The sequence below is a fragment of the Mauremys reevesii genome, linkage group 4, assembly GCF_016161935.1.
Source record: "Mauremys reevesii isolate NIE-2019 linkage group 4, ASM1616193v1, whole genome shotgun sequence".
Taxonomy (NCBI): Eukaryota; Metazoa; Chordata; order Testudines; family Geoemydidae; genus Mauremys; species Mauremys reevesii.
This window is the reverse complement of record NC_052626.1, coordinates 112,336,590-112,361,442: the sequence shown is the minus strand read 5'-3', so window position 1 is coordinate 112,361,442 and position 24,853 is coordinate 112,336,590. Positions and strand designations below refer to the sequence as shown.

At 50.0% G+C, this 24,853-nt stretch overlaps 2 protein-coding genes and 1 long non-coding RNA gene across 8 annotated transcripts in view; 2 read left to right on the top strand and 1 right to left on the bottom strand.

The window, feature by feature from the left end:
* The window catches only part of LRRC56 (leucine rich repeat containing 56), a 120,877-nt gene extending 113,375 nt beyond the window's left edge, over positions 1–7,502 (top strand). The window contains exons 12-16 of one of the 3 annotated variants that reach the window (XM_039535342.1): positions 141–271; positions 1,412–1,602; positions 3,414–3,801; positions 5,827–5,958; positions 7,356–7,502. In XM_039535342.1, the coding sequence (XP_039391276.1) occupies positions 141–271; positions 1,412–1,602; positions 3,414–3,801; positions 5,827–5,958; positions 7,356–7,404 (891 nt within the window). In that variant the 3' untranslated portion in view covers positions 7,405–7,502. The other 2 variants (XM_039535341.1, XM_039535343.1) reach the window with 2 other exon arrangements.
* A 124-nt stretch (positions 7,503–7,626) lies between these two features.
* LMNTD2 (lamin tail domain containing 2) overlaps positions 7,627–24,853 on the bottom strand; it is a 64,560-nt gene continuing 47,333 nt past the window's right edge. Inside the window, exons 9-16 of one of the 4 annotated variants that reach the window (XM_039535338.1) lie at positions 24,481–24,698; positions 21,992–22,118; positions 20,574–20,769; positions 16,852–16,971; positions 13,680–13,888; positions 12,495–12,634; positions 10,302–10,408; positions 7,627–7,867 (exon numbers count right to left, since the gene is read on the bottom strand). In XM_039535338.1, the coding sequence (XP_039391272.1) occupies positions 7,721–7,867; positions 10,302–10,408; positions 12,495–12,634; positions 13,680–13,888; positions 16,852–16,971; positions 20,574–20,769; positions 21,992–22,118; positions 24,481–24,698 (1,264 nt within the window). In that variant the 3' untranslated portion in view covers positions 7,627–7,720. The remainder of the gene's footprint in view (positions 7,868–10,301; positions 10,409–12,494; positions 12,635–13,679; positions 13,889–16,851; positions 16,972–20,573; positions 20,770–21,991; positions 22,119–24,480; positions 24,699–24,853) is intronic. The other 3 variants (XM_039535337.1, XM_039535339.1, XM_039535340.1) reach the window with 3 other exon arrangements.
* On the top strand, positions 19,665–22,223 carry LOC120403758. Its single transcript, XR_005597714.1, has 3 exons — positions 19,665–19,967; positions 20,228–20,363; positions 22,018–22,223. It is a non-coding gene; the product is annotated as an uncharacterized LOC120403758 (long non-coding RNA).

Genomic DNA, 24,853 nt, shown 5'->3' with positions numbered 1-24,853 from the left:
GAAAACCCAACTGTTACATCAACATTCTGATGCTCAGAGTTTGGAAATTGCGCTAGAGGGAGAGTTGTTGGCAAAGAGAGGTGAGCGGTAAAGTAAATACCAAGTTATCAGTGGTAACTTTTTTTTGTTTTATTTTTTAGTCTGTAGCAATGAACCCTTTCCAAATGCCTGGTCCCAAGATGGAGCACACCTATGACTCTGAAGAAGCTGAAGATCTAAGCCGGGAAGATGTCTTTACTGAACTGAGGGCATGGAGAGAGCAGCATAACCAGTAAGAGTTTGGGATGATTCTAAATTATCTTACAATAAAGCAGGGACTCAGTGTTCCGCCTCCATAATAAGGCGAACTCTTCAGCCACCTGGTGGCAGTTTTGGGGAATTGCCTTTCATTTTGTAAATTTATATCTAGGCCTGCAGAGACAACACAGTGGAATCTATTTGCAAACTCCATGCTTAGTCGCCCCTTCTGCTGGAAACCTCATGGGAGGGACGAAGGAGGTGGAAATCTCTGGGGCATTGTCCATGTTGATCCTAGGGGAGGCCAAGATGTCCGTGCTGGTTCTGGGTCTGTGATCCCTCCCTCGGCCCACTTCCCGGCAACCTCCTTAAAGGGACATCCCTATTGAGGGGACAGGTGGGCAGAGAAAAATTAATACAGCCTGGCAAAACTCCATAAAGCAAAAAGGGAAAGATGGACTCCTCCTTCCACAGCCACTACTCATGCCTAGCTCTCTGGCTCCTCCCCGAGCCCAGCAGCTACTTCCCATCCTCTCACCACTTGCAGATCCCAGACCTCTGGAATGCCCTCCGTCTGGCTGGTGGCAAGTTGTGAAGTGTGTGTGGGATCAGTAGGAAATTGTTGCCCTGCAACTGGTCCTAGCAGTGTTCTCCATTAGACAGTAAGGGCAGGATTTGCAAAAGCAGTTGGCATTCAACTAACTAAATGGGAGTTTTCTCACTGACTTCAGTGTGCTTCGGATCAGGCCACTTTATAGGCAAAATTCTTCTCTGGTCTGCGTGGCAGTTCTCTGCCCCGGTATTCCATGCACAATTGGAGAAAATAATATTGAGCTGCACTTCCTCCAGGGATCTGAGAGGTGACTATTATCCTAGAGATAAAAATGTCTTTATTTTGACTTCCTTGAAATCTGTCATGTTTCACTTGGCTAATTAAAGGTTGGCTGAATCTGAAACAATAAAACACAGGCAGGTTAGGTACCTAATTCATAGCCCATTTTTGCATGTGAGAGGTAAGCCAATCCAAGTGAATGTAAATCCACGTTACCTATATTTGTCTCTGAACAACAGCAACCCCACATGCATGTACAGTACTCAGAACAGTTCATGTGTACACTCCTCTAAGATAGCACAATGAGGGTCAGCTAAAGCTTTAGAGCTTAACATTTGTCAGGTGTCTGCAAATCATTCAGATGGAGAAGGCCCCCCAGGTGCTGAAGATACACAGTGATGAGGAGGAGGATGAAGAATGCAGCCTGAGTGACAGCTGTGAGGATGAGCTAAGAGAGACTTATGATGAGGACCTAATTGAAAGGATTTCACCAGATTCCTCCTGCCAGTCCCGTCTTTCCCAGTCCTCCTCAGGTACTGGTCTCACTTGGCCTTCTCACTGTTTAGGGAAGGGTTGACATGTATTACTTTTGTCTGTTTCTCCTCCAAGATTACACCTGTGACTTCTGTGGGAAAATCTGGAGGGCATGAATTGGGCTCCTCGGCCACTTTAAAACCCACCACTGAACCCCCTTGGCAGACATCCTCCTCGCATCGAAGGATAGCCGAAGAAAGAATGTAATCATTCATTGTTCCTCTCAGCTACATGAGAAGGAATACTGGAGATGCAATACCTGGGCATGTGTTTTCTTGTCACCCAAGCAGTATAATAAATTGCATTCCATTAGGACATATAAGGCTGTATTTCTCTCCCAGAGGTTTAGTGACACAGTTACTCAAAGGCATTCTTTTGATTGTGTCCTAAGCCTAAATTCTGTACATCAGTCAATTAGGTACAGTTTAATCTTTTTATGGCCAGCAGCAAATGGATCTCTACTATATATAGAAGCTTTCTAAGGATAAACATATAAAACATTTCCGTGTCATGCATAGGGCTCTTTGTTTTCAGTTTTTATTTTATTTAATTTTTCCCAGGAATTTATTAGTGTTTATTACCACAACAACAAAAATAGGTGAAAATCAGTGCAAAAAACTATTAATAATTTTTCTGGGTAAATATTTGGGTTCATTTTGGTGGATGGAAAGATGGAAAAAAGTATTCAGTAAATTAATGCTTTGAATTTCGTTCATCAGTGTGGTTTGCTGCAGAACTAAAAGAGAACTCAAAACACAATGCCACCTGTGAGTTTAAGAAAACAATATAATCTCTAATCCCCAAATAAAACTTTTGATTTGAATAAACAGTTTACTGTTGTGGACTTAGAACTATTAGCCTATAAATATTTTCATTCACTAATTGGGCCACACGATTTTCAGCACATACACTCAACTTCATCCTTTTCTCCTGTTTTTGTTTTTTGAACACTTTTGAATACTTCCTTGTTTCTGAAACATATTTTGATACAGATTTTCGGTTTCTTCCCATTTTAGTGTGTCAGATCTTTAAACCGTTATCTGCTAACAGCTTGAAATGTGTATGTGGTGGGCGTGAGATTCATCAGTACGTTCAGATGTGCACGCACCTCAGAGCTTATCTACGTGCCTGTTTGTTTGTAGACTAGACTAATACATAGCCTTATTTCAACAGGCAGCTTTGCATATACACACAGACAAATGAATTCTCGTAATACATATATCTCATGCAATGTATTGTATTTTCCTAATAAAACAAGTTATTTTTATATATTTTAATGATACAAAAGTAGGGTGGAAATCAGAAAAAAACAGAATAATACTTTTTGTAAAACCTGGGAATTTTTCAGTAAAAATTGGTTTAAACTGAAAACGAAGGAGCTTAGTCATAGATCATCATCAGGATTCTTCTCCTTCCATGTGTGTTACAGCTGGGGATCATATGAGCTGAACTATAAACAGTAAAAAGAATATACAAAAACATTCTTAACATTTAGGTGCTTTCCCTTATTCTAATGCTAACGTGAGAGCCGTGTTTGCACTTCTGAGTTTGGTAAAACTCAGTATCCCTTGATCTTCAATTTTCTTGTGCCTTAAACATCAGTGAGTTGGGATGCACTCCTCTGAAGTGCTCAGAGGCTTCCAATCTTATTGGAAGTAACAGGAGTTGAGGGGACTCATCACTTGATCCACTGCCAGTTGAAGTGAAAAGCAGTCTTTCCAGTGACGCCAGTAATCATGGGATTGGCCCATTAAGAGTTAGGTGAACTAGCCATGCCAGGAAATCAGCATGCTTCCTTGTTATGTTTCAGATTCATCACATGCCCAAGAAAGTGTGTTGCCCGCTAGTCTGAATCGTTCTCTGGTACCTTCTCCTCCAAAGTGCCCCTCACCTGCATCCATGCAGGGTGTTGCAGCTAGACCCTCGAAAGTGAGAGACATCAGGATCAGACGTCTGAAAGTGCCCAACCAGAAAGAAGCAGCTCAACTGAAGGAATATCCCCAATCAAGAGTTAGCACAGAAATCGCAGCCCAGCTTGTGGGTGAAGAGATTGCTATTCTGAGTCTGCACAGCACACCTGCTGCATGTGAGGCATCACCACTGAGAGCTGAAGGGAGGTATTGGACCAGCGAGAGTGTTGGCAGGCAAACCAGGAGGCCTATTTCAGGACCAGCAGCTGTTGGATCAACAAGTGTCAGGTATGCTTGTTAGTTAGGCGACTTTTCTATGGCATTCTGGTAAGCATAGAAGGGACTTCACTGGGGGAGAAAAGGTGCAGCCCTGTTGACTCTGATGTATATTACACCACAGAGTACAAACTCTTAGCTAGATGGTATCTACCATATACCCTGTAGAAAGCACTGCTTGGTATCTTGGTGACTTATGCATCATTTAGTCCTTCCAAAACTAAACTAGTACGATCTTACATTACTCATACCTTGGTTACTTCTAACATTCAGTTTCAAGATGAGTCACATCAGAGACACATTTTTTCCTTGAAATTTACAGTAATTTGCTTTAAAAGAAAGTTCAGGGGAAAAGGCCTTTCTAAAAATAAAAGAGGACGTAAAGTAGATAGGTGTCATGTAAACCAAAGCTGGTTGTGATTGGACCCTTCTATTGCAATATCAGCATCTTGTTGCTCAGAATGTGGAAATTTTGATTTCCAGGTAACATAACAGTTGTGGTATAGTATCAACACAGGAGCTGTCCCTTGTACTATTTGTTCGGGTCACTCCAAATGAGGGTGAACTACTTTCTAAATCAGAGAAAAGCTTCACTCTACAATCTACCTCTTCAGTTGCCTGCATGCTACTCCATGTTCCAGCTATACCCAGGTAAAAGACATCTGCTGTGTGGCAAGGTAGGATTCCTACCTATGAAATGCTGGTGGACAATGATGACACAGCAGATATGAGGGGGGCAGCAGTGAAACAGTTAAAAATAACCCAAAAAAACAAAGACCCAGTGAATTACATTTTCATATTGTGTCCTGATTTGTCTTCTCAGGAGAGAAATCCAATATCAGCCTTTCTATCAGTCCTTCATCCATATGGAGACTCTGCACATCTGCAGAAATTGGCGAGCAGTCTAGTGTTCTCAAAACTGACTGAAGTAGCAGTGTGGACTCCTCAGAGAGTCCTGTTGTGCCAATCTTCCTGCTGTGCCCAGTGCTGGAAGTTCTTGGTGCAGTTCTCGGGTGAATCCAGGGGGCTCACTCAGTTCTCCATAACAACTTGTGCCATCTCACAGTAGCAATTTTTTTCTTCCCTTCAGAGCCACTGTGGACAGGAGTCCCCCCAAAGTGATCAACCATCACCAGCCAGTTGTCCGCTCATCCACAAAAACCCCAGAGAGGTTTGCGCTGAGGAATGTGGTCCGTCCTCTGACTGCCAAGGCTGCCCTGCAGAGGTTGCCAAGCAGGCCCAGTGTCTCAGCAGCTACACAGAGCAAGACGCCAAAGTCATAGAAAATACCCCAAGTAGCCGTGTATGTTGGAGTCGAGTCGGACAAGCCCACAGTGCTCAGTTGGAGTTTGTGTTCCCCACACTTAGCACCAGCAGCGCTGATGCTGTGTTCTGACTTCTTATGAGAGCTGAATACGTTGATGGAGCTGCACAAGCAGAGCTGTTTGAACTAACAGCTTGACTGGCCTCAGTTAAAGCTACAGCTGGTCAGAAATGCTTGCTTGAAAAAGCACCTTCAACAGCTGAGCAACCTCTTATTAAATAAAAAGCAGCTATTTGTATAGTCTTTGTGTGCTGAAAGGGACAAGACTTGGCACACTTGGCTTCTCTGCATTAATCCCCAGCTATGTTACTAGGGAGCCTGCAGTGATGCCCCCCAGGAAAGGGAAAGTTTGCAGTCCCCTAGACTCTGTGCTTGGCAGCTGGCATCTAAGGGCCCTCAGTTTTCCCTCTTGCATTCAGCCCGCAAATACTCATGTACGTGTCAGCCTGCTGTCACCTAAACAGACTCATTGCGTATGCTCCTTGGATCCTATATGTTCAACACACAAGTGAAACAACTGAGAGTGGAGGGGGGATTGCTGCAAAGACCAGTTTAAAATGATTGTATTGCAGATGAGTGTGCATGTTCCCTACTCACCTGGGATAGCAGAAGTCCAACATGCAGGAAGTCTGTCTGATTTTAGCACTAATTTCCATTCTCCCACTGACATTTACCACTTCGATCTGTTTGTAATATTTCATTGTTCCCTTCAGCTCTATGGCTATGGGAAGGAATACTGAACATGCAACTCATTGGAACATCAGTGTGTCAGTCTGCCGTCTCTCTGCTCTGAAGGACCTCTCAGCACTTCCCCAGGACTGCTGTTCTATGGCTAGACATCCCAGGTCTGAATTTCACCCAGCGACCTTTGTAAATAAGTTTCATTGGGTCTAGCTGGCTCCCTAGAAAACTCTGTCACCCTGACATTTCAGAGCAAATGAGTGACAAGCAAACAGACATGCAGAATCAAACATTCCCTGTTTATTCTTTCAGAGCAGTTACATTTTCCAAATGCATGTGACTTAAACATTTTAAGTGATTCATCAGCAACATTGAAGTGGGTAGAGAAGGAGCAGTTCTTGTTTTCCATAGGGTATTCATTCCATGTTGGGGTAAGATTTAAAGCACTATGAGCTGATCTAAATGATTGCACATTGTGATATAGGTAAGAATGACTGCGGTGTATGATCTGAGCAATGTCAGGTGTTCTCAAACCAAGCATCAGAAAATCTTATTTTTTTCTACCTTCAAATTAATATGTTACAGATATTTTCTGGGAAACAGTTTATAATACATTAAATTATGCAATTATCCCTTGCATAGTTTGTTGCCTTTACCTCACTGCTAATATAAACAAAAGGAATAGGATGCACCATAGAGCCCAAATCCTTCAACTTGGTCCCACTGCTCTGATACCCATTCCTCTTACAAAATAGTTGTGAGCAGAAGCCAAGTTCACATTCTCTCAGTGAGCATAAGAAAGAATTATCGATCAGATACAATAAGTATTGAGTGGCAAGCGGTTCCCCAAAATCATATGAGTGTTGGAGGGATTTCCAGTCAGTCCTTGCCCAACAAAGTGCTTGTGTAGTTAAACTGGCATCTAAAATTGACTCTGTGCCAGTGTCACTGTTCATGAACAAAATAAATGGACAGTGTGGCTCAATAGGATAGAAGAGAGAAGAATGTTAGGGCCTGATTTTCAGAAGTGCTGAGCACCCACACTCCTGGGTGAAGTCAGTAGGAGTCGCAGATGCTCAACACTTGTAAAAATCAGGCCCTGCTTATAAAAACTATTGTAAAAGTGAGTGGTATTTAGGACCACCTGCTCCAAATGGCCCCTAGCTACTCTCTCAATTTGTGCTTGTGACTTTGTATGTGCAGAATCCTACATTCTCATGCATAAATGGAGTTTGGGCTTGCAAATCAGGCAACTGGGTTTGTCTGCCTGATCTACACACAAACTGGGCACAGATTTAGAAGCCACTTCTGCAAATGGCTATGGAATTTTTTCCAGGAAAACACAGGCTTGGTTCTGTGCCTTTATCATGCAAGGGGCCTCTCCATTGTATTCCTGTGGTGGGGGACAGGGAGAAATGATCAGTAATGTTTTTGTCTAAGGACTGGTAAGTTAACAGGGACCATTGTACAGGAGTAGAGTAAGAGACATTTGGGAAGTGCCTTTGTGGGCTCAGTGGTAGCAATCCCTTCCATTTCTGACCTTTGTCATCATTCATCTCAGTTATAGAGACCGTCTCTCCTGCCCTAGTAAGTCTACTGCCGTCAGATGAGGAACACATCACCAGCAGCCCTTACTCTCAGCCTTCACCATGGGCCACCTGACTGGAAGGTGGGAGCTGGAGCCACCAAAGGCCGCTCCACAATGATCTTTCCTACAATGTCCTGACTTTGCTGTTTGTGGAGTTCTCAAGTGATAAATAACAGCCTTGTGGGTAGCACATCCTCTCAAAACAGCCGCCACCCCCCCCCATTACTGACTCTTCTCCCCTTGCTGAAATAAGCCAAGTGGCAGCACATTCACTGGAGCAGCATGGCATGTATTTAAGAACCCGTGCAAGTTTCCTGTGTCACCTATTAATCAGTGCATCATCTAGCAGGGCAGTATCTCCTAAGCTGCATGTCAGTAGTGGTAGGTAGGTAAGCCATGTGCTTGAAGCCGTATTTAGATCGAGCACTCTTCTGTCCTATCAGCGCCACCGTAGGAATTGTTGTATCCAGAGCTGTCTTGAAGACCTGAAAAGTGAAGTTATCATAAGTAATAGGCATGTTATAGCAGATGGGGAGAGCCACTGGGTACCTGGCTGGTGTTTGCCTTTCAAGCTCTAGTGAACACCACTATGGAGTTCATCCATGTCTAATGTTCTCTAATGGGAGGGATTTTTTTATTCCCAGGAGCCTTAAGGTTGCCCCCTCTACTCTGAAATTCAGGACCTAGTCCATTGTGATGGGTCTGTCTGCAGCTTGAAAGCTACTCTTAGAGGACAATGACAGGAGTATGAATTTACCATGGGCCTTACTCTGTCACATTGCTGCATCACGATGATGCATCTGCACAAATACTGCTGTGATAGAGGCTCACGACGCAGCATGGCACGAGGACAGATTATCCCACACGGACACACCAGGAGGTGCTCCAAACATCCACGCTCCAGCACCCTGATGGCACAGTCATTATTTTAACTTCGGGGACACACACAAACATGTGGTTGCCTGTCTTACCTGTGCTTCCCTATTCTCAGCTTGCTGCTACAGTCACCTTACAGGAGAGTGGGGGTCAAGAGAAAACCCTCTGGAGTGTAGAAGAGGGGGATTGTACTTCACAGGGGTGACACACTTAGTCTGACTGGACCCACGAATGGCTACGTTCCCAGTCAGTGTCACAGGAAACAAGTGAACTATTCTCCCACTCTCCCATAAATAACACCCAGCTCTCATACATTGGTTTGCAATTGCAGATATCAGAGTACTTTACAACGGAGGGTGAGCATTGTTATCCCCATTGTACAGATGGGGAAACTGAGGTAGGTGACATGACTTACCCAAAGTCTCACAGCAAACCAGTGGCAGAGCTGCTGACTCCCAGGGGCCCACACTGCCTCCTTCCATATGTGGCATAGTTCACTTTTCACTCCCTGGGAAAATGCTAAATTCTAGAATGGGGTAAGGGGAGCTCAGATGACAGCAGATCCAAATAATAGTTATTGGGGCTTAGTGGACAGTTTTCTATTACTGGTCTGAACTCCACACTCAGCCTTCAATACATCCTTCTCCAGGGGCCTGGCCTCCTGAATACTACATGCAAGCATATGTTACAATGGGGTTTAGTGTGTAATGAGACCTGCAGAGCAGCATAACGCCAGCGAGAATGTAACAGCAGGAAGGCTAGTTAAAGAGAGGAAACTTGTAATCACAGCCTGACATACAAAGGAAGAAGATTGGTGGTCTCATCTCTCTTGCTAGCGGATGCCACATCAAAGTGGCAGAGAACCACTGTACAATTATCAGTCTCTGATTCCAGGGCTGGCACAGTGAACAGGCTCTTGCACATCAGGGCTGAGCTGTCCTGGCAGAGCTGTGGGGTCAGAAGCTGACACTGGTTTTAGCTAGTGTAATACACCCTCCAGCTTTATAACTGCCAAAAAAAAAAAAAATCCAGGGCCTTGTCTTATCAATCTAGTAAGAAATGTCGAGTGGGATGGGATGCATCTGAGGGGGATTCATTTGGATCTAATGGAAATGAGATTAGCTGTGGATTTCTCTGTGTATTATTTCCCCGATTAGAATCATGCACTGGCCCCCAGGGCAACGGACGGATCTAAGGGGCCTATCTCATTCTTTTCATATGAATCTCAGCAGAGTCCCAGTTTAGGATGCTAGTAATCACAGACAGGTCCCGTCAGTCTTGTAGCGGGACAGGAACTGCTGATGCCTTTAAGAATCTTTCAGAATTAATGGGATTTGCTCTTTGCTGCCAAATTGATATTTACAGTCTAAGCAGGAGACGGGGAAAGAGCCCCTCCCCCCCTGCAGCCGTTAATAAATCAGCACCCTGGGAAGGAATTTTCTGCCAGACGGCCCAGGCTCCTCAGGACACAAGCTGCTCATTGTGAGTCTGTTCATTTCCCTACAGCGCTTCCTCCTGAGTGCAGCAACAGCAACCCCTTCCCTCCTGCCACCCCTTTCCTCTTGCCTCGCTGTGATGCCTTCATTTCAGGCTGCTCTGTCCTGGCTGCTTATCTGCTGCTGGCAAAGCCTGCGGATTCTGGGACTAGGTCATGCTCTGGCGCTGTCACAGATAATAGACTTATTGCACCTTCCTCTGCACCTTGCTGCAATGTATTAACAGTTGCTGTATCTTTCTTCATGCCCCTCATGGGCACGTGCAGGCCCAGGCAATGCTTGCCACCGGAGAGCAATGAATATCCTGGGACTGTTGCCAAGCATCTGTCCTGCTCTACAGTCCCTGACCCTGCCACAGGGAGCTGATGGATGCACTGGTTAAGGGAGAACAATAGACTAGCCAGCTGAGGGTGCAGATTTCAAATGGCTAGCCGGGCCCTGCCTCCCCTTTCCAGCTCTGTCTGACGTAATGTGCGCCTTAAACAACCCATCTCCTCCCACACAGCTCCCCTCCCTCTGTGTCCAGCACTGCCAGAGAGTTACTTACTCTGGGTTTTGGCTCTGCAGTTGGGGGCTGCCTTCCATAAGGAGCAAAATCCTCCTCTTCCTCCTCCTTCTCCTCGCTGGATGAAAAGTGTTTCTCCTTGACTGCCACTGAAGAGAGAACCCCAGAGACTTCAGTGGGAGAGGCGTGCGCTCATGAAAACACATTTGAATCGGGGAAGTTTCCTAACTTGCTGTTTGGATTAGGTAATGCCAAAAGCCTCCACCAAAGCCAAGGCCGCAGTATGCTATGCACTGAGTGCACACCCAGGAAGAAGGAGCAATAAATGTCAACCAAGCATTTCAGCCTGTCCTAGGTGGGAAGAGCCAGGGGCCCCTCACAGTTCCACCCATTATTCCCCCTAGGCTATACGTAGGTTTGGAAATGTAGTCTGGTCCAAAATGAGTGCCCTATGTTGCCCCAGAGGTGTCTGCATCTCACTGCTGGGTGAGTAAAACCCTGACATTCTTTCCGTGTACCGGAATGGGGAGCTGGGTTGAGGAGTTTGTTTGGGGGTGTGTGACAGGGTAGTCTTCCCCTTAAGGGCAATAATGCCTCATGGTCAGCCCACCCCACCAGGTGGCATAACCCTTAAGGATCTGAGAAGTCCAGTAGATCTACAGAAGGCCCTAATGGGGGATACGGATAGAGAGGAAGCAGTGCTAGGATTGAGGGGTGTCTGGGAGGAAATCCCATCACTGTAGTTTTAAGAGATCAGGGTCTTGCTGAAAGGGCAGGGCAGGGCAATGCTAGTCCACTCAGCTCCCAGCAGGGGCGGCTCTACCTGTTTGGCCGCCCCAGCGAGGCGCCGCGGGCGGCGGGGGCAGCGGCGAGCAGCGGGCAGCGGGGCATGACTGCAGAGGACTGCGTGCAGCTCGGCGGCAGCTCTGCCCCTCGCTGCGGGCGCTGCGGACGCCGCGGCGCCGCGGGCGCGCCGCTGCGTGCGGTGCGGAGCAGAGCCCAGCAGCCAGCGAGCGCCCGCCCCCCCCCCGCATGCCTGCAGCGTCCAGGTCCCGCCCCCTGGACCTCCCTCCCACTGCACAGGCCACTGCCAGCGCGCCGCCTGCCCGCGCGCCGCCGCCCCGGCCGGGGGGGGCCGCCGCTCGCTCGCGGCAGCAGGATGAGGGGGCCCCAGCCCCTGCCGCTCGCCCCTTTTTTTTTGCCGCCCTAGGCACCAGCTTTTTTTGCTGGTGCCTAGAGCCGCCCCTGGCTCCCAGGAGAAGAGCTGGGGAGACTCCTGCCTAAGGACAGCCGGAAAAGGAGCCACCCAGAGAAGACACCCGGAAGGGTTCCAGAAACAGACTGCTCCTGGGCGTGGGGACACAGAGTCTACTGAAGGAAGGAGCCAGAGATTGCTGGTTGGACTCAGCCCGAGACAACAGATGCCCCCGGGTGTGTCTGAGTAAGCTCCTGCTTGTGCTTTCGGCTCTTGTTAATAACTGAGACCCTTGGAAAGGGGTGTGTGCTTTCATGTAATAGGTTTGTCTGGACTCATTTATAACCCAGGCGAAGGGCAGTGAGGCAGAGCTCACCAGCTGGGCCATGCTCAGCCAACCAGGGATACACAGGAGTGACCTCCATGCCATCCCAGGGGGACTGTGGGAGAGTCCCAAAGCTGGCAGGGGAGGGGCAGAGGGCTGAAGATCTGTGGGAGGGCACAGGAGGGTTATGCTGAGTGGTCGGTGGAACACGCTCAGTGCTCTAAGGAAGAGTACATTCACTTTGCCAGTGTGAGGCAGCCCCATAGCTGCTGAAAGCTGGCGGAGTTCTGGGGAAGTCAGCAGCGCTACACGCCACGGGAGGATCTTCTTGATGTTGATGGTAAAGAGAACGTTACAGTTGCCAGTCTGAGGTGTGCCTTCTTTCTGGAACCTGCAGTGGGGTTGTAGGTAAGGGGTGATTATACATTCCAGACCTGGGCGAGGGCCTGGCATTCTGGGCAGAGGAAACAGGCTGAAAGCAGGGAACAGGCACTTTGCAGTCAGCCCTGGGGGTTGGGGAGCCTTTTCCTGGCTACCTGATTCACTGCGTGTATCCACTGACATGAAATTGTTTTGTTCAAAATCACCTGAATGCGGGTCGCCTGACACCCAGGGTGAATGCCACTGTGCAAGTCAGGGCTGGATTGGCTGAGCTGGCTTAGTACCAAACTATTTTGTAGGGTAGGTAGCAAGGTGCCGCTCTGCACCAACACACCTGATATGGCAGGTAAATTCTGGGCTGAGAAGGAGACAGTCTTGTGAACCGTCTCTCTGGGGGCAGGCTGGATTTTCCTCTTGCCGCCCTTTGAAGGGTCTCCCCGACTGTTGCTGTTTGAAGGAAAGTGCTTCCTGTCCCTGTGAGGAGAAACAGGACCCATTCACGATGCCCCACGTAAGCTGGCTGGGTATCAGTAATCTGTTACTAACACTCTCCATCAGTCTCAGTCAATTCAGGGGCTTCATCTTACTGCTGGGAATGTTTCAAACCCTCAGCTACTGGTATGGAAACTCATCTGCAGGGAACCGCCAGCCTTTCTGAAATGTGCAACATCAGCTCAGATCAATATGCTGTCTGCTTTGGCGCCCTGCATCTCGCCCGTGGAAAGCCCATAATGCACCTGGCCAGTTATGCAGTGCTGTCGCTGGGAGAGAATATTCCTGCCTGACCCCAGCAGCAGCACCCAGCTGAGCCCTGAAGCATGAATTACTGTTACACCCATGCTCAGCACAAATATTATCACTGCGACAGCTCAGCTCTTATATCCTGGCCATTTGGGGGTGCCTCCCACTCTTGACTCAATAAACTCCCTGCTGCCTGTTGGCCAACCTCGGCTTAGCCTCTGTCTCTTCTGATTTCCCAACTTCAACTTCCTTTACGCTACCGGCTGCTGCTGCATGATTCTCCCTGCCCCCGACTCCTAATGCAGCGACTAGACCAGGGGCTAAAGGCCTAGCTGAGCCAGAAAACCCTCTAGAGGATCAGACGTTGCACCCCTTGGCCCTGATTTTCTGTCCCTCCACTTGCGGCAGGAAGGGGAGAGCTTGGCCAGGCAGCTTGAAGGCACTTTTTGGTCTTTCCATGTTCTGGGGCCAGGTGGTGGCCTCCCCACCCCCGGGAGCTCCTGCATATGCTCTGCCTCCCATGGCCTTGAGTGGGTGTTGGGAAGAAGAGACTAGCCCGAGCACAGCGCATTCCAGCCAGCCCGTCTCCACTCCCAGCCTTCCATTCCCCAGCCCGGCCTGCCTCCAACCTGCCCTCTCCACTGGGGCCTCCACACCAGCAGTGAGACCCCTGCAGGGATGGGGTAAAGGAGCCTTCGTGTGCCTGGGCATCGGGCCCGTTGTGCCAGGCCTGGGAGAGGAGCTTTGCTGAGCGTTTCGCTCCAGCTGGGGTTTTTACCTTGCCTTCTGCAGTACAGCCGGTGGCCTGCCTGTGCTCCCCCTGCGTGGCGCCACAGGGACCCAGTGCTGATCCTTCTGGGGCAGAGGTTCTTCTGCTTCCTCCCCTTCTCCAGCGAGTGGGAACTTGTCCACCGAAAGGTCCGTGTTATCTGTGTAGGCCTCTGCGGCCGCTGTGAGTCTGTGAGGGGCTGTGTACCTGGAGAGAGTCTTGGACAGGGCAAGGGAGTGAGGGGAAGAAAGGAAAGAGAGAGGATTATTCTCCAGGCCCCTCTACCGGCTGGATTTATTCCTGCTCGGTGCTTGTCATGGCCCCTCTCATAGCCTGTTACTGAAACTCTGACCTGGGTGAGAGCAATAAACTGACCACCACCCGGCAGACTCTGGGGATGGAAGAAAACGCTGCTTCTGAGGTCGGGCTTGGCTCTGTAGGGCGGCAAAGGACAACTGCTGACAGTGGACTGACCAGCGCAGCCTTGGGGCGGTGTGGTGACTGACAGGGAAGTGGCTGCTGTTTTGCTGTGAAGCCTTAGAACACCCGCAGATTTCAGGGTCTGTCTTTCCCCCTCCTGGAATCAGAGGGATGTTGTATAACCCAGACATGGCTCCCAGGAGAGGCTCAGTGCCGGGGGACAGTAACAAGGTCACAAGGCGACATCAGTGCAAAAAGGCTGTGGTCAGACTCAGGGCTGCAATTAGCTCTGCTTCCAGCATCCATCTCAGCTCAGATCCCTGAGCTTCCTGTACTTGGACACAAGGGGGCAGCTTTGTTAGGAAGGTGATTGCACTGGCAGCTGATGGGCAGTGTACCTGGAGCAGCACAGGTGTAGCAGGAAAGTCTTCACCAGCAAGATGAAAGCTGGGAAGTTGAAAATCAAAACCTTTTGCTCGTGGGAAGGATACCTGCTTGTGTGCTACACACCCTGGTGCTCTCCCCCTGCAGCCAAGGGGAAGCAAAGCAGAGACACGCCAGCATGCCGGTGAGCGACAGCTTTACTTCCTGGCCGCTGTCATGCAGCAGGGGCCTGTGTTCACTGCCCTCAGTGGCAGCTGTGACAGATAGAGCTGAGTGCATGTCTCCTGAAAACTCAGTGTAACGGGCCAGAGAATACCACTGAGGAGGCTGCTCCGTGTACTCACAATCTTCATCCTCCTCCTCCATAATGCTTTGCTATCTAGCTCCATTTATTGGACACCTGGCCACGGCTCCAGGCATCTTAACCACACAACCATGTCCACTTGTACAGCCCCATGGGGAAAAATTGCAGCCAAGCTCCCCACTCCTTGCCTCCTTCTCCCTCCCTCCCTCCCCCCAGCGTGCTGCATCTCTGCTCCTCCCCCACTTCCAGCGCTTCCCGCTGCCTAACAGCTGTTTGGCAGCGCTTAGTGCTTTCCAGGAGGGACTGGGGAGGAGCGGGGATGCGGCGCGCTCAGGGAAGGAGGCGGAGAAGAGGCAGGGCAGGAGGGGGGACATAGGGGAAGGGAGTGGACTGGGGGCGGGGCGAGGGCGGTGCAGGGGTGGGAAGAGGCGGGGAGTGGGCAAGCGCCCACCCGGCAGAGGGGAAGTCAGCACTGTAGGGGTGAGTGGCAGGCGGGGGGTGAAGATGCAAGCGGCAGGCGGGTGAGCAAGCAGGCGGGGAGGCCAGAGGTGGGTGGGGGACTAAGGAGGGATGCAGCAAGCCAGCAGCAGCCAGGGGATGAGGAGGGGCATGGTGGGGGGGCCGAGCAGGGAGGGGGCAGGATCTAGGGTGGGGGGGCGGAGCCTGGGAGGAGCAGGGGTGGACTGCAGGTGGGGCTGATGGCACCCCAATGTGTCCCGATATTTTAGTGTGGTGATCTGGTCACCCTAAGCACAGAGTCAGCTCCACGGCAGGCAGACAAAGCTCTGGCTGAAACCGACACGCTGTGCTCCAGCCCCGAGAGCTCCACCAGTCACCAGCTGGTCCCAGCATCTGCCTTTTACAATCTCTGTTTTGCTGTATGTCCCAGGTGTACAGACACCTTGGACTGAAATGCGCCGCCAGTCAGCACTGTGCAGGGGGCCTCCTGATTCACTGGGTGCACTATATTAAGCTGCTGAGCGGGCTCCAAAATCCCAGCAGCACCCTCCGCCATGGGACCCACCCCTAATCCCAGCCCAGTGTGGAGCGCAGGCCCTGGGTTGGAGTGAAGGGTGAGCCCACCCTGCAGAGGCAGAGGCTCCCCGCTCTGGGCATTAGGAGCTGGTGCACGGGGTCACAGAACATCGGTCGAGCTCGGCCGGGCCACCCCTCCATCATGCCCCCACATACCAGGTCACGATGCCCGGAGTGGGAGCCAGCTCCGCGGGACAGGAACCACCACTGTGGGATGAGCATGATCCAGCTGTGCCTCCACCAGGGACCTGCCTTCCACACTGGCAGCGGCAAGGGTCACTGTGGCAGGGCTAGCCATGGAAAGGGCTGCCGCAGGTACACCAAAGTAAAGAGAAGCGCCCCGCCCCCCCCCCCCAAAGGGGGATTTCCCCCTTCCCCTAGGAGAAGTCCCAGAAGCTTCCTTCAAGTCTCTCCCTGTTCTGGGGCAAAAGGAGCCAGAGGTGGTGCTAGCTCATTGGGGGGCAGCCCCCACTAAAGAAGTGAAAAGGGGCCCCCTTGAGCTGCTTGGGGCCCTAGGCAATTGCTTAGTCTGCGTATGCCTAGCACCAGCTCTGAAAGGAGCCCGTTACAAACCCAGTCCCATTTCCCAGCAGGCTTTGTCAAGATCCCAGACTATGACCCTGGCTGCTCTGGGGACTACACTTCCCAGCAAGCCCTGAGCTAGCTTTGCACCTCACTGGGGTAAGGAGAGGGGAGATCCCACCCCCCCCGGGCTGGCCATGGGGGAACACAGGTCCTGAAAGCAGAGTCAGGAGCCTGGGTTTTAACCTATGGCCCAGGCTGCCTGTGAAGAATCACTTGTTACATATTAACCCAGCCCTGACATATCAAGCAGGTCATTAGCAGGGTCACAGATATGGCGGGGAGGGGGGGGGAGATCATCCTGCAGGCACGCCCTCTAGTAGCCCCACACTGTCTGGTAAGGTTCCCATGATGTGAGCCCACCTTGGGGCCATCAGTCACACGCTACTGCTGAGCCTGACACACAGAGGTGTTCAGCATCCCTCCCACCCCGGCATCCCCCCGAGGGCAACTCACCTGGCCCTTTGCATTGCTGAGGACTGTGGTGCATTCTGGGCCCATTCTGAAATACTGCTGGGTCCTCAATGTCACGTCTGCAGGTTTTTTATGGGTGCAATCAGCTCCTGCAGCCCAGACCTAAAACCCAGGGCAGATTATTACTGCTGATGATTTGTTTTAGTGGAGCACCTAGGAGCGCTAGTCGTGGACCAGGGCCCCGTTGTGTGCGGTGCTGTACAAACACAGAACAAAAAGACAGCCCCGCCCCAAAGAGCTTACAGTCGGCTGAACATGTCCTGCCCCTGGGAAAGGGAATCGTGTCTGTGCAGCTCCCAGAGGTCACTCCATATCGCTTATGCCAGCACATCCCTCTCCATTAAAGTAGCACCTGGCATAGCTATATCCCTTATCATCGGAGGGCTTTCAAATACCTTCCTGACATTAGCCAGTAGGGCAGCTCGCAGAGCAAGGTTCTCCTCAGCATAAGCACGGGGGCAGGATTGGGCCCCCCAGGCACACAACACCCCTGTGTGGTAGGTATGGTTGTTTCCATTTCACAGATGGGGAAAGAGAGACCTCAAGAAATGACTCGTCCAAGGTCACTGTGACGTTGCAGTCTATATGATTTTATAAAAATTTGATGAGTGACTATAATGTAACTGGAATATGCTTCATGCAAAAGGTCTCTTGTAAGGTATCATTACAAAGCTTATTGTTGGTGGTCATCCCATTTGTATAAAGGTATCATTCTTGTATCCGAAACTAGAAATATGAAATATAACTCTGAGGGCCTATTGTAATTATGCAAAGTGGGGGCCATTAATGGTGGTTTGGAATCTTAATGGCTCCCATCAACCAGGACAATTGACTGGATGGCTCTGGTTTCAGACAAGCCTTCCTGTGAGTCAGGCTGGGAGGCATGAATGCTTGGGAGTCTTACAGTGACATGTGATCATGTCACATGAACTGGAATCCATCTTTAACCTGGTGCTTTTCCAGTGAGGGGGGTGGAAACCCAGAGGGACAAAGGATTCCCATGATGTGAGCCCACCTTGGGGCCATCAGTCACACCTGACACAGAGAGGTGTACAGATTCATACAGCATCCCTCCCACCCCGGCATCCCCCCAAGTGCAACTCACTATATAGCTTATGCAAAAGATATATAAATGGGTGGAACAGAACAAAGGGAGGGTAGGAGCCATCACGAAGAATCCCCTAGCTACCACCTGAGCTGGAACAAGAGCTGTACCAGGGGAAAGAATTGTGCCCAGGCCTGGAAGGTGTCCAGTCTGAGGAAAAAACTTACTGAAGCATCTCTGAGGGTGAAATTTTCTGTATTCAGTTTGATCAGACATAGATTTGCACATTTTATTTTATTTTGCTTCGTGACTTACTTTGTTCTGTCTGTTACTACATGGAACCACTTAAATCTTACTGTCTGTATTTAATAAAAATCACTTTTTACTTATTAATTAACCCAGAGTATGTGTTAATACCTGGGGGAGCAAACAACTGTGCATATCTTTCTATCAGTGTTATAGAGGGTGAACAATTTCTGAGTTTACTCTGTATATGCTTTATACAGGATAAAACAGATTTAGTTGGGTTTAGACCCCATTGGGAGTTGGGCATCTGAGTGTTAAAGACAGGAACACTTCTGTTAGCTGCTTTCAGGTAACCCTGCAGCTTTGGGGCAAGTAATTCAGACCCTGGGTCTGTGCTGGAGCAGACGGGAGTGTCTGGCTCAGCAAGACAGAGTGCTGGGGTCCCGAGCTGGCAGGGAAGGCAGGGATAGAAGTAGTCTTGGCACATCAGGTGGCAGCTCCCAAGAGGGTTTTTGTGATCCAACCCATCACAGTCACACAGCGTGCGGCGGTGGAGCTGGGAATGGAGTCCAAGGCCCCTGCTCTAGCCAGTAGGCTGCCTGCTTTACTCCTTGTTCTGGTAGCCCATGCTCTCTAGCTCAGGCTGCTGATATCTTTCCATCTGCCTCATAATTTGGCCAGGAGGCTTCCCAAGCTGCTGTGCCATCGCTGATGAGGGGACAGGGTCTACTGCACTGGGGCCAAGAGTGGTTAAACCGGTAAAGGCCTCTGCAAGACACACAGTGTCAAGTGTTGTTTTAAAAGTGGGGAGGGCTGGGCTGGGCAAACCCTGTTGGGGGAGTGAGCTTCACAGCCCTGGGGCCCCCACCGCTCGGACTCTGCCACCTCCCCCACCCGCCTCAGGAGTGCTGGGGGGACCCCTGAAGGGAGATGCTGCATAGCCTGGCAACTGACTCTTGTGTAAAACACTGTGTGTTGTTTGTGGCTCTTCCCTCACCAGCTTCCCCTTCCCACTGAGTCAGGCAGCACTGAGACTGCACCAGGGACATTGTGATCTGAAGAACTCAGCTGGAGGAGGTGCCTTCCGTCCTTTGCTGAACCCTAATGAGTGAGGCAGCCTTTGTCCTGCCCTCACCCTCTTGTCTGTCCTGCAGCAGCATGCAGGGCCCTTTCCCTCCCTCCCTCCTTTGCTTGGGGCAGGAAGGGAGGTGTGGGGGGTGGCTTTAAGCTCCCTTTGCTTCTCTCATTCTCTGGGGCCTACTTGCCCTTGGTATAAGTTAGAGCAGCTGCAGGGCTGCTCTGATTTACACTCTGCTTTTCATGCCCCCCTATGGGATGCAAGAATAGCCATAGCTCAATGCACTCTAGACACATCCCCTGACAGTGACCAGATGTCCCGATTTTATAGGGACAATCCCGATATTTGGGCCTTTTTCTTATATAGGCGCTTATTACCCTCCACCCCCATCTTGAATTTTCACACTTGCTGTCTGGTCACCCTACATCCCCTCCCCACCACAGCCCCCTCTTTCAACAATCCTGACACACCCTGACTTGCCCTTTATGCTGGGGGCTGGGAGCAGAGCTGGCCAAGAGCCATGTGATGGGGAGTTCTCCCCACACACCCCTGAAGGGGTTAAGGTGGCTCAGAAGGGGCTAATTAACCCATCAGGCTGAACATGGGAGAAGACATAGGCTTGACTGACAAGCCTGCAGTGAAGATGGAGCCCATGTGTCCAGGAGTAGGTGGGGCTTGTGTAAAGCCAGGAAGTGCCAGCAGTAGGGGCTGCGTCTCTCTCTGGGCCAGGTGAGGAGAGCCCTGGGGGGAGGGTTTACTCACAGGGATGGTGGAGGTCGAGAAGCCTGTGGAGGGCAGAGTAGGAAGAGGCCCAGGGAAATGGCAGCAAGGGTTGAGATGGTGCAGACCTGGGCTGCTGGTTGTAAGCCCCTGGACTAGAAAGCAGAGCAGTGGGTGGGGCTGGGTTTCCCTACCAGCCATTGGGACAGTGGCACTGCCTGGAAAGGTACCTAGGCTGCTGGTCTGGTGAGACTTTGTTACCTTGGCAGGGGAAAACTCTGTAGGAGCTGGCTGGAGACCAAGGCACAGAAGAGAGGCACTGCGACTCCTGGCAAGCACAACAGGCAGCAGCGTGAGTGAGCAAAGGAAGGGTGTGTCTGACCGGGCAGAGGAGATGCTCCAGCGGTGAGTACCCTGTTACAAACCATTATGCCACCTCTACGCCAGCCCTGCACACCCCTTTAAGGGCACTTTATGCCACCAGAGATGTCAGCAGGGGCCATAGTGTAATGGAGATTGGGGCCCAGAGTCTCTGGTTTTCTTAGTCACTCAGTTCTCGCGTTTCCAGCCACTGAGCAGGCAGTGCATCACACCACAAACGGGCCTGCTGCTTACCGTGACATGATGCAGTGCGGGCAGCGTGGTGTCTGGGGGGAAGCGGTAGATGGACACGGGGTACCCTCCAATCCACTGCTGGATAATGAAGCCACTCAGATCCACGTTTTGGTCCAATGAGGTGTTGAGGATTCGAACGAATTTGCCCTTACAATTCACGGTGGTGATCTTTAGGAATCCTGTGTCCCTAGGAGTCCTGGGGGTGCGGAGACAAATGGAAGGAAGAATGTATCAAAGGAAGAAAGAGGATAGGAGCTTCTCTTCCTCCCCTACTGCTAGCAGACAAGGAGAGAGTGAGTGAGAGAGAGACCTATCAGTGTCTCAGCTTAAACTTCTTCTGAAGTAAATAGGAGGAAATTCAATAAGGATAAATGCAAAGTACTCCACTTAGGAAGGAACAATCAACTGAGCACATACAAAATGGGAAATGACTGCCTAGGAAGGAGTACTGCAGAAAAGGATCTGGGGATTATAGTGGATCACAAACTAATAGGAGACAACAGGGTAACACTGTTGAAAAAAACCCCAAACATCATTCTGGGATGTATTAGCAGGAGTGTTGTAAGCAAGACGCGAGAAGTCATTCTTCTGCTCCACTCCGCGCTGATTAGGCCTCAAGTGGAGTATTGTGTCCAGTTCTGGGTGCCACATTTCAGAAAAGATATGGACAAATTGGAGAGAGTCCAGAGGAGAGCAACAAAAATTAACTGTCTAGAAAACATGACCTATGAGGGAAAATTGAAAAGACTGAGTTTGTTTAGTCCGGAGAAGAGAAGACTGAGAGGGGACATGATAAGTTTTCAAGTACATAAAGATTGTTACAAGGAGGAGGAAGAAAAATTGTTCTCGTTAACCTCTAAGCATAGGACAAGAAGGGAAGTTTAGGTTGGACATTAGGGAAAAACTTCCTAACTGTCAGGGTGGTTAAGCACTGGAATAAATTGCCTAGGGAGGTTGTGGAATCTCCATCCTTGGAGATTTTTAAGAGCAGGTTAGACAAACACCTGTCAGGGATGGTCTAGTTCAATGGTTCTGAAACTTTTGTACTGGTGACCCCTTTCACAAAGCAAGCCTCTGTGTGTGACCCCTCCCCCCTTTTAAATTAAAAACACTTCTTTACATATTTAACACCATTATAAATGCTGGAGACAAAGTGGGGTTTGGGGTGGAGGCTGAGAGCTCATGATCCCCCATGTAATAACCTTGTGACCCCCTGAGGGGTCCAGACCCCCAGTTTGAGAACCCCTGGTCTAGTTATTATGTAGTCCTGCCTTGAGTGCAGGGGACTGGACTAGATGAACCCTCAAGGTCTCTTCCAGTCCTACACTTCCGTAATTCTTCCTGAGTCCCAGTTACATGACAGCAGCTGCCTGTATCTGTGTCTGATGTTCTCAGAGGTGCCAAGTCATGGCACTCACCTTTCGTGTTCTTCGCCTTTGCTCAGATCTGAGGGCATCACAGATGTCTTGCAAACTCCTATCCCACCGGAACTGTCATGAGCGAGATGGCACAGATCCCGGGACTGGTCCGTCTTCAGATCCAGGGCTTTTAAAAGAAAGACACAAACTCAAAATGGGGGTATTGCTACTGAATATTAACATGTGCTAATGTAACCCTCTGAAAGAGGAAACCGTGGTGGAGGTCAGTCTACCCAGTTCTACTCAGAGGTGGGACTGGTTTCAAATAACATCCAATTCACTATGTACTTTTGCTTTTTATTTTGGGTTCACAGATTGTAAGGCTAGAAGGGATCATTATGATCCATTAGTTTGATCCATTGCATAACACAGGCCATAGGATTCTACTCCATGATTCTCACGGTAACTTGTGGTGGAACTGGCGTGCATCTTCAGAAAGATGTTCAAGCCTGATCTGAAGACTCCAGGTGATGGCGAATCAACCACGTCTCCTGGTCGGGTGTCCCAATGGCTAATCCCCCTCCCTGTTAAACATGCATCTTGTTCCCACCCCCAGCCAGGCTGCAGGTTCAAACACTGCTCCGGGCGCTGACCTTGTGGCGCCTGACGCTGTGCTGTTACAGGGGCTGTCCTCGGGAAGAGTCACTACACAAAATGCCTGGCTGGATGTGTTAGAAGCCAGTGCCCTGACGGGATGGTGCTTTGCCAAAGGAGAAGGCCTAATGCTGATGTCCTGGCCAGCATTCCCTCTCCTAGGAGAGACTTCTACTCAGTGCCTGGGCAGGGGATGTGACACCCATATCCCTTGTGGCCATTCCGATAGCTGTTTAAGATCCCAGAGGCTCTTGGGAAAGAGTAAGGAAAGCCGCCGTGTGTTCTGACAAACTTCCCTGCACACTTCGTCCTCCTGCTACTAATGAAAACCTCAGCACAAGTTTACTGTGCTTCGGTGGTTCCAACCTGGGGCCTTTAACGGGTTCCAGTATCCAAAGCTGTGAGTGAGCTATTGCTCAGGGCCCCATGGGTGCCCGGTCTTCCTGTGCAGTCCCTATAATCTCTAACTGCCAGAGAGCCCCAGGCTCCACTGCAAGCAGGAATCCTGCATTGGCAGGGCCCCGTGCTAGCTAATCAATTCCGTTTTTGGGTATGTCTATGCTTGGAGCTGGGGGGGTGATTCCCAGCCTGGAGGAGACGTTGTTGCACTAGCTCTCAGCGAGCTAGCAGGCTAAAAATAGCATAGCAGTGGTGATGTGAGTGGTGGGAGAGGGCTCCCTGCTCTGAATACATACCCAGTATCTCTGGGCATGCGCTCAGGGTGGCTAGCCCCTCCTGCTGCTTGTGCTCCTGTGGCGATGAGAGCTAGCACGGGTTTGTCTCCTCGAGCTGGGAATCATGCCCCCAGCTCCAGGTGTAGGCATACACTTAGTGTCAAGTGTTTGGTGATGCCTGGTGTGTGACAGGTGCTGCAGAAAACAGAGTGTAATAGGTGCCTGGGATGGTCGGTTCTCTCCCGTGACAGTACAATGCAGCTGGGTGGGGTTTTTTTGAACTAAGCTTAATTAGTTGGGAGGTTAGTTAAAGCTGCCATCAAGTTACAGCTGCTGTAGATCCCAGGAGGTGGCTGCAGGAGCTATTTATATCATGCAAGAAAAGATCATCTTGTGATTAAGGCACTGGACTGGGACTCAGGAGACATCATTAATTCTCAAGTCTGCCACAGACTTCCTGTGTGGTATTGGGGAAGTCATTTAATCTCTCTATATAATGGGCATAATAAAGCTCCCTTTGTCTATTTAGTCTATAAACTCTTTGGAATAGGGGCTGTCTCATACTATGTGCGTGCTCGGCACCTAACACAATGGGGCCTTGATCTTGGATAGGGCATCCAGATACTAGCATAATAGTAATTCAATAAACTCCCCAATGTGGTTAAAATATACCGAGGGTATGGCTACACTTGCAGCTGTACAGTGCTGCTGCGGGAGCGCTCCCGCGGCAGCGCTTTGAAGTGTGAGTGTGGTCGTGGCGCCAGTGCTGGGAGAGAGCTCTCCCAGCGCTGCAGGTACTCCACCTCCCCGTGGGCATTAGCTTACGCTCCCAGCGCTGGGGCACTGTTTACACTGGCACGTTACAGCGCTGTAATTTGCTGCGCTCAGGGGGGTGAGTTGCAGAGCTGTAAAGCGCCAGTGTAGCCAAGGCCTTAGTTCTCGTAGTTTGCCAGCTGGACCCTGACTTCAGTTATGCCAGAGTGACTGTACTGAAATTGGTAGAATAACTGAGAACATTTTTTAACTGTCAGGGGACCACAGTATTGTAACTGGATCTCCCAGGACAGTAGTTATCACATTGTAAAGGAGACATTTAGCATCAACTGTAACTAATTCTCACCCTCTTGGAGGGATTAATCTAGATTACATGAGCCCAGGCCCCGTGTCTGCAAGTGATTCCCCTAATGCCAGATTGTATAAAGTGGCAGAATTTAAACTTACAACCAGAGTGTTTGGGCTGGATGTCCTCCCAGGACGGTGGGAGACTGGGGACCAATATCACAACTTCAGAACTGCTTGGTGCAGAACCAAGATCTGATTTTGGAGAAGAGATCGCCTCCCACCAAGAACTTGCTGAGTATAGTTTCCTCTCCTTTTTCGCAGGTAAACTAGCCAGCTCTTGACGTGAACTCAAGTTGCTAAAATCATTTATTTTCCATCTGTAAGAAAAGATAAAACATTCAAGGTCTGGATTGATGTACTGTTATTTATGAAGTTTGGCAATCTCTACCCCAGAAATAGAATGAATTAACTAATGAACTATGGGGGATGGGAAAGTAATCCTTACTAAGTTTGATAAGTAGGAAGAATATCT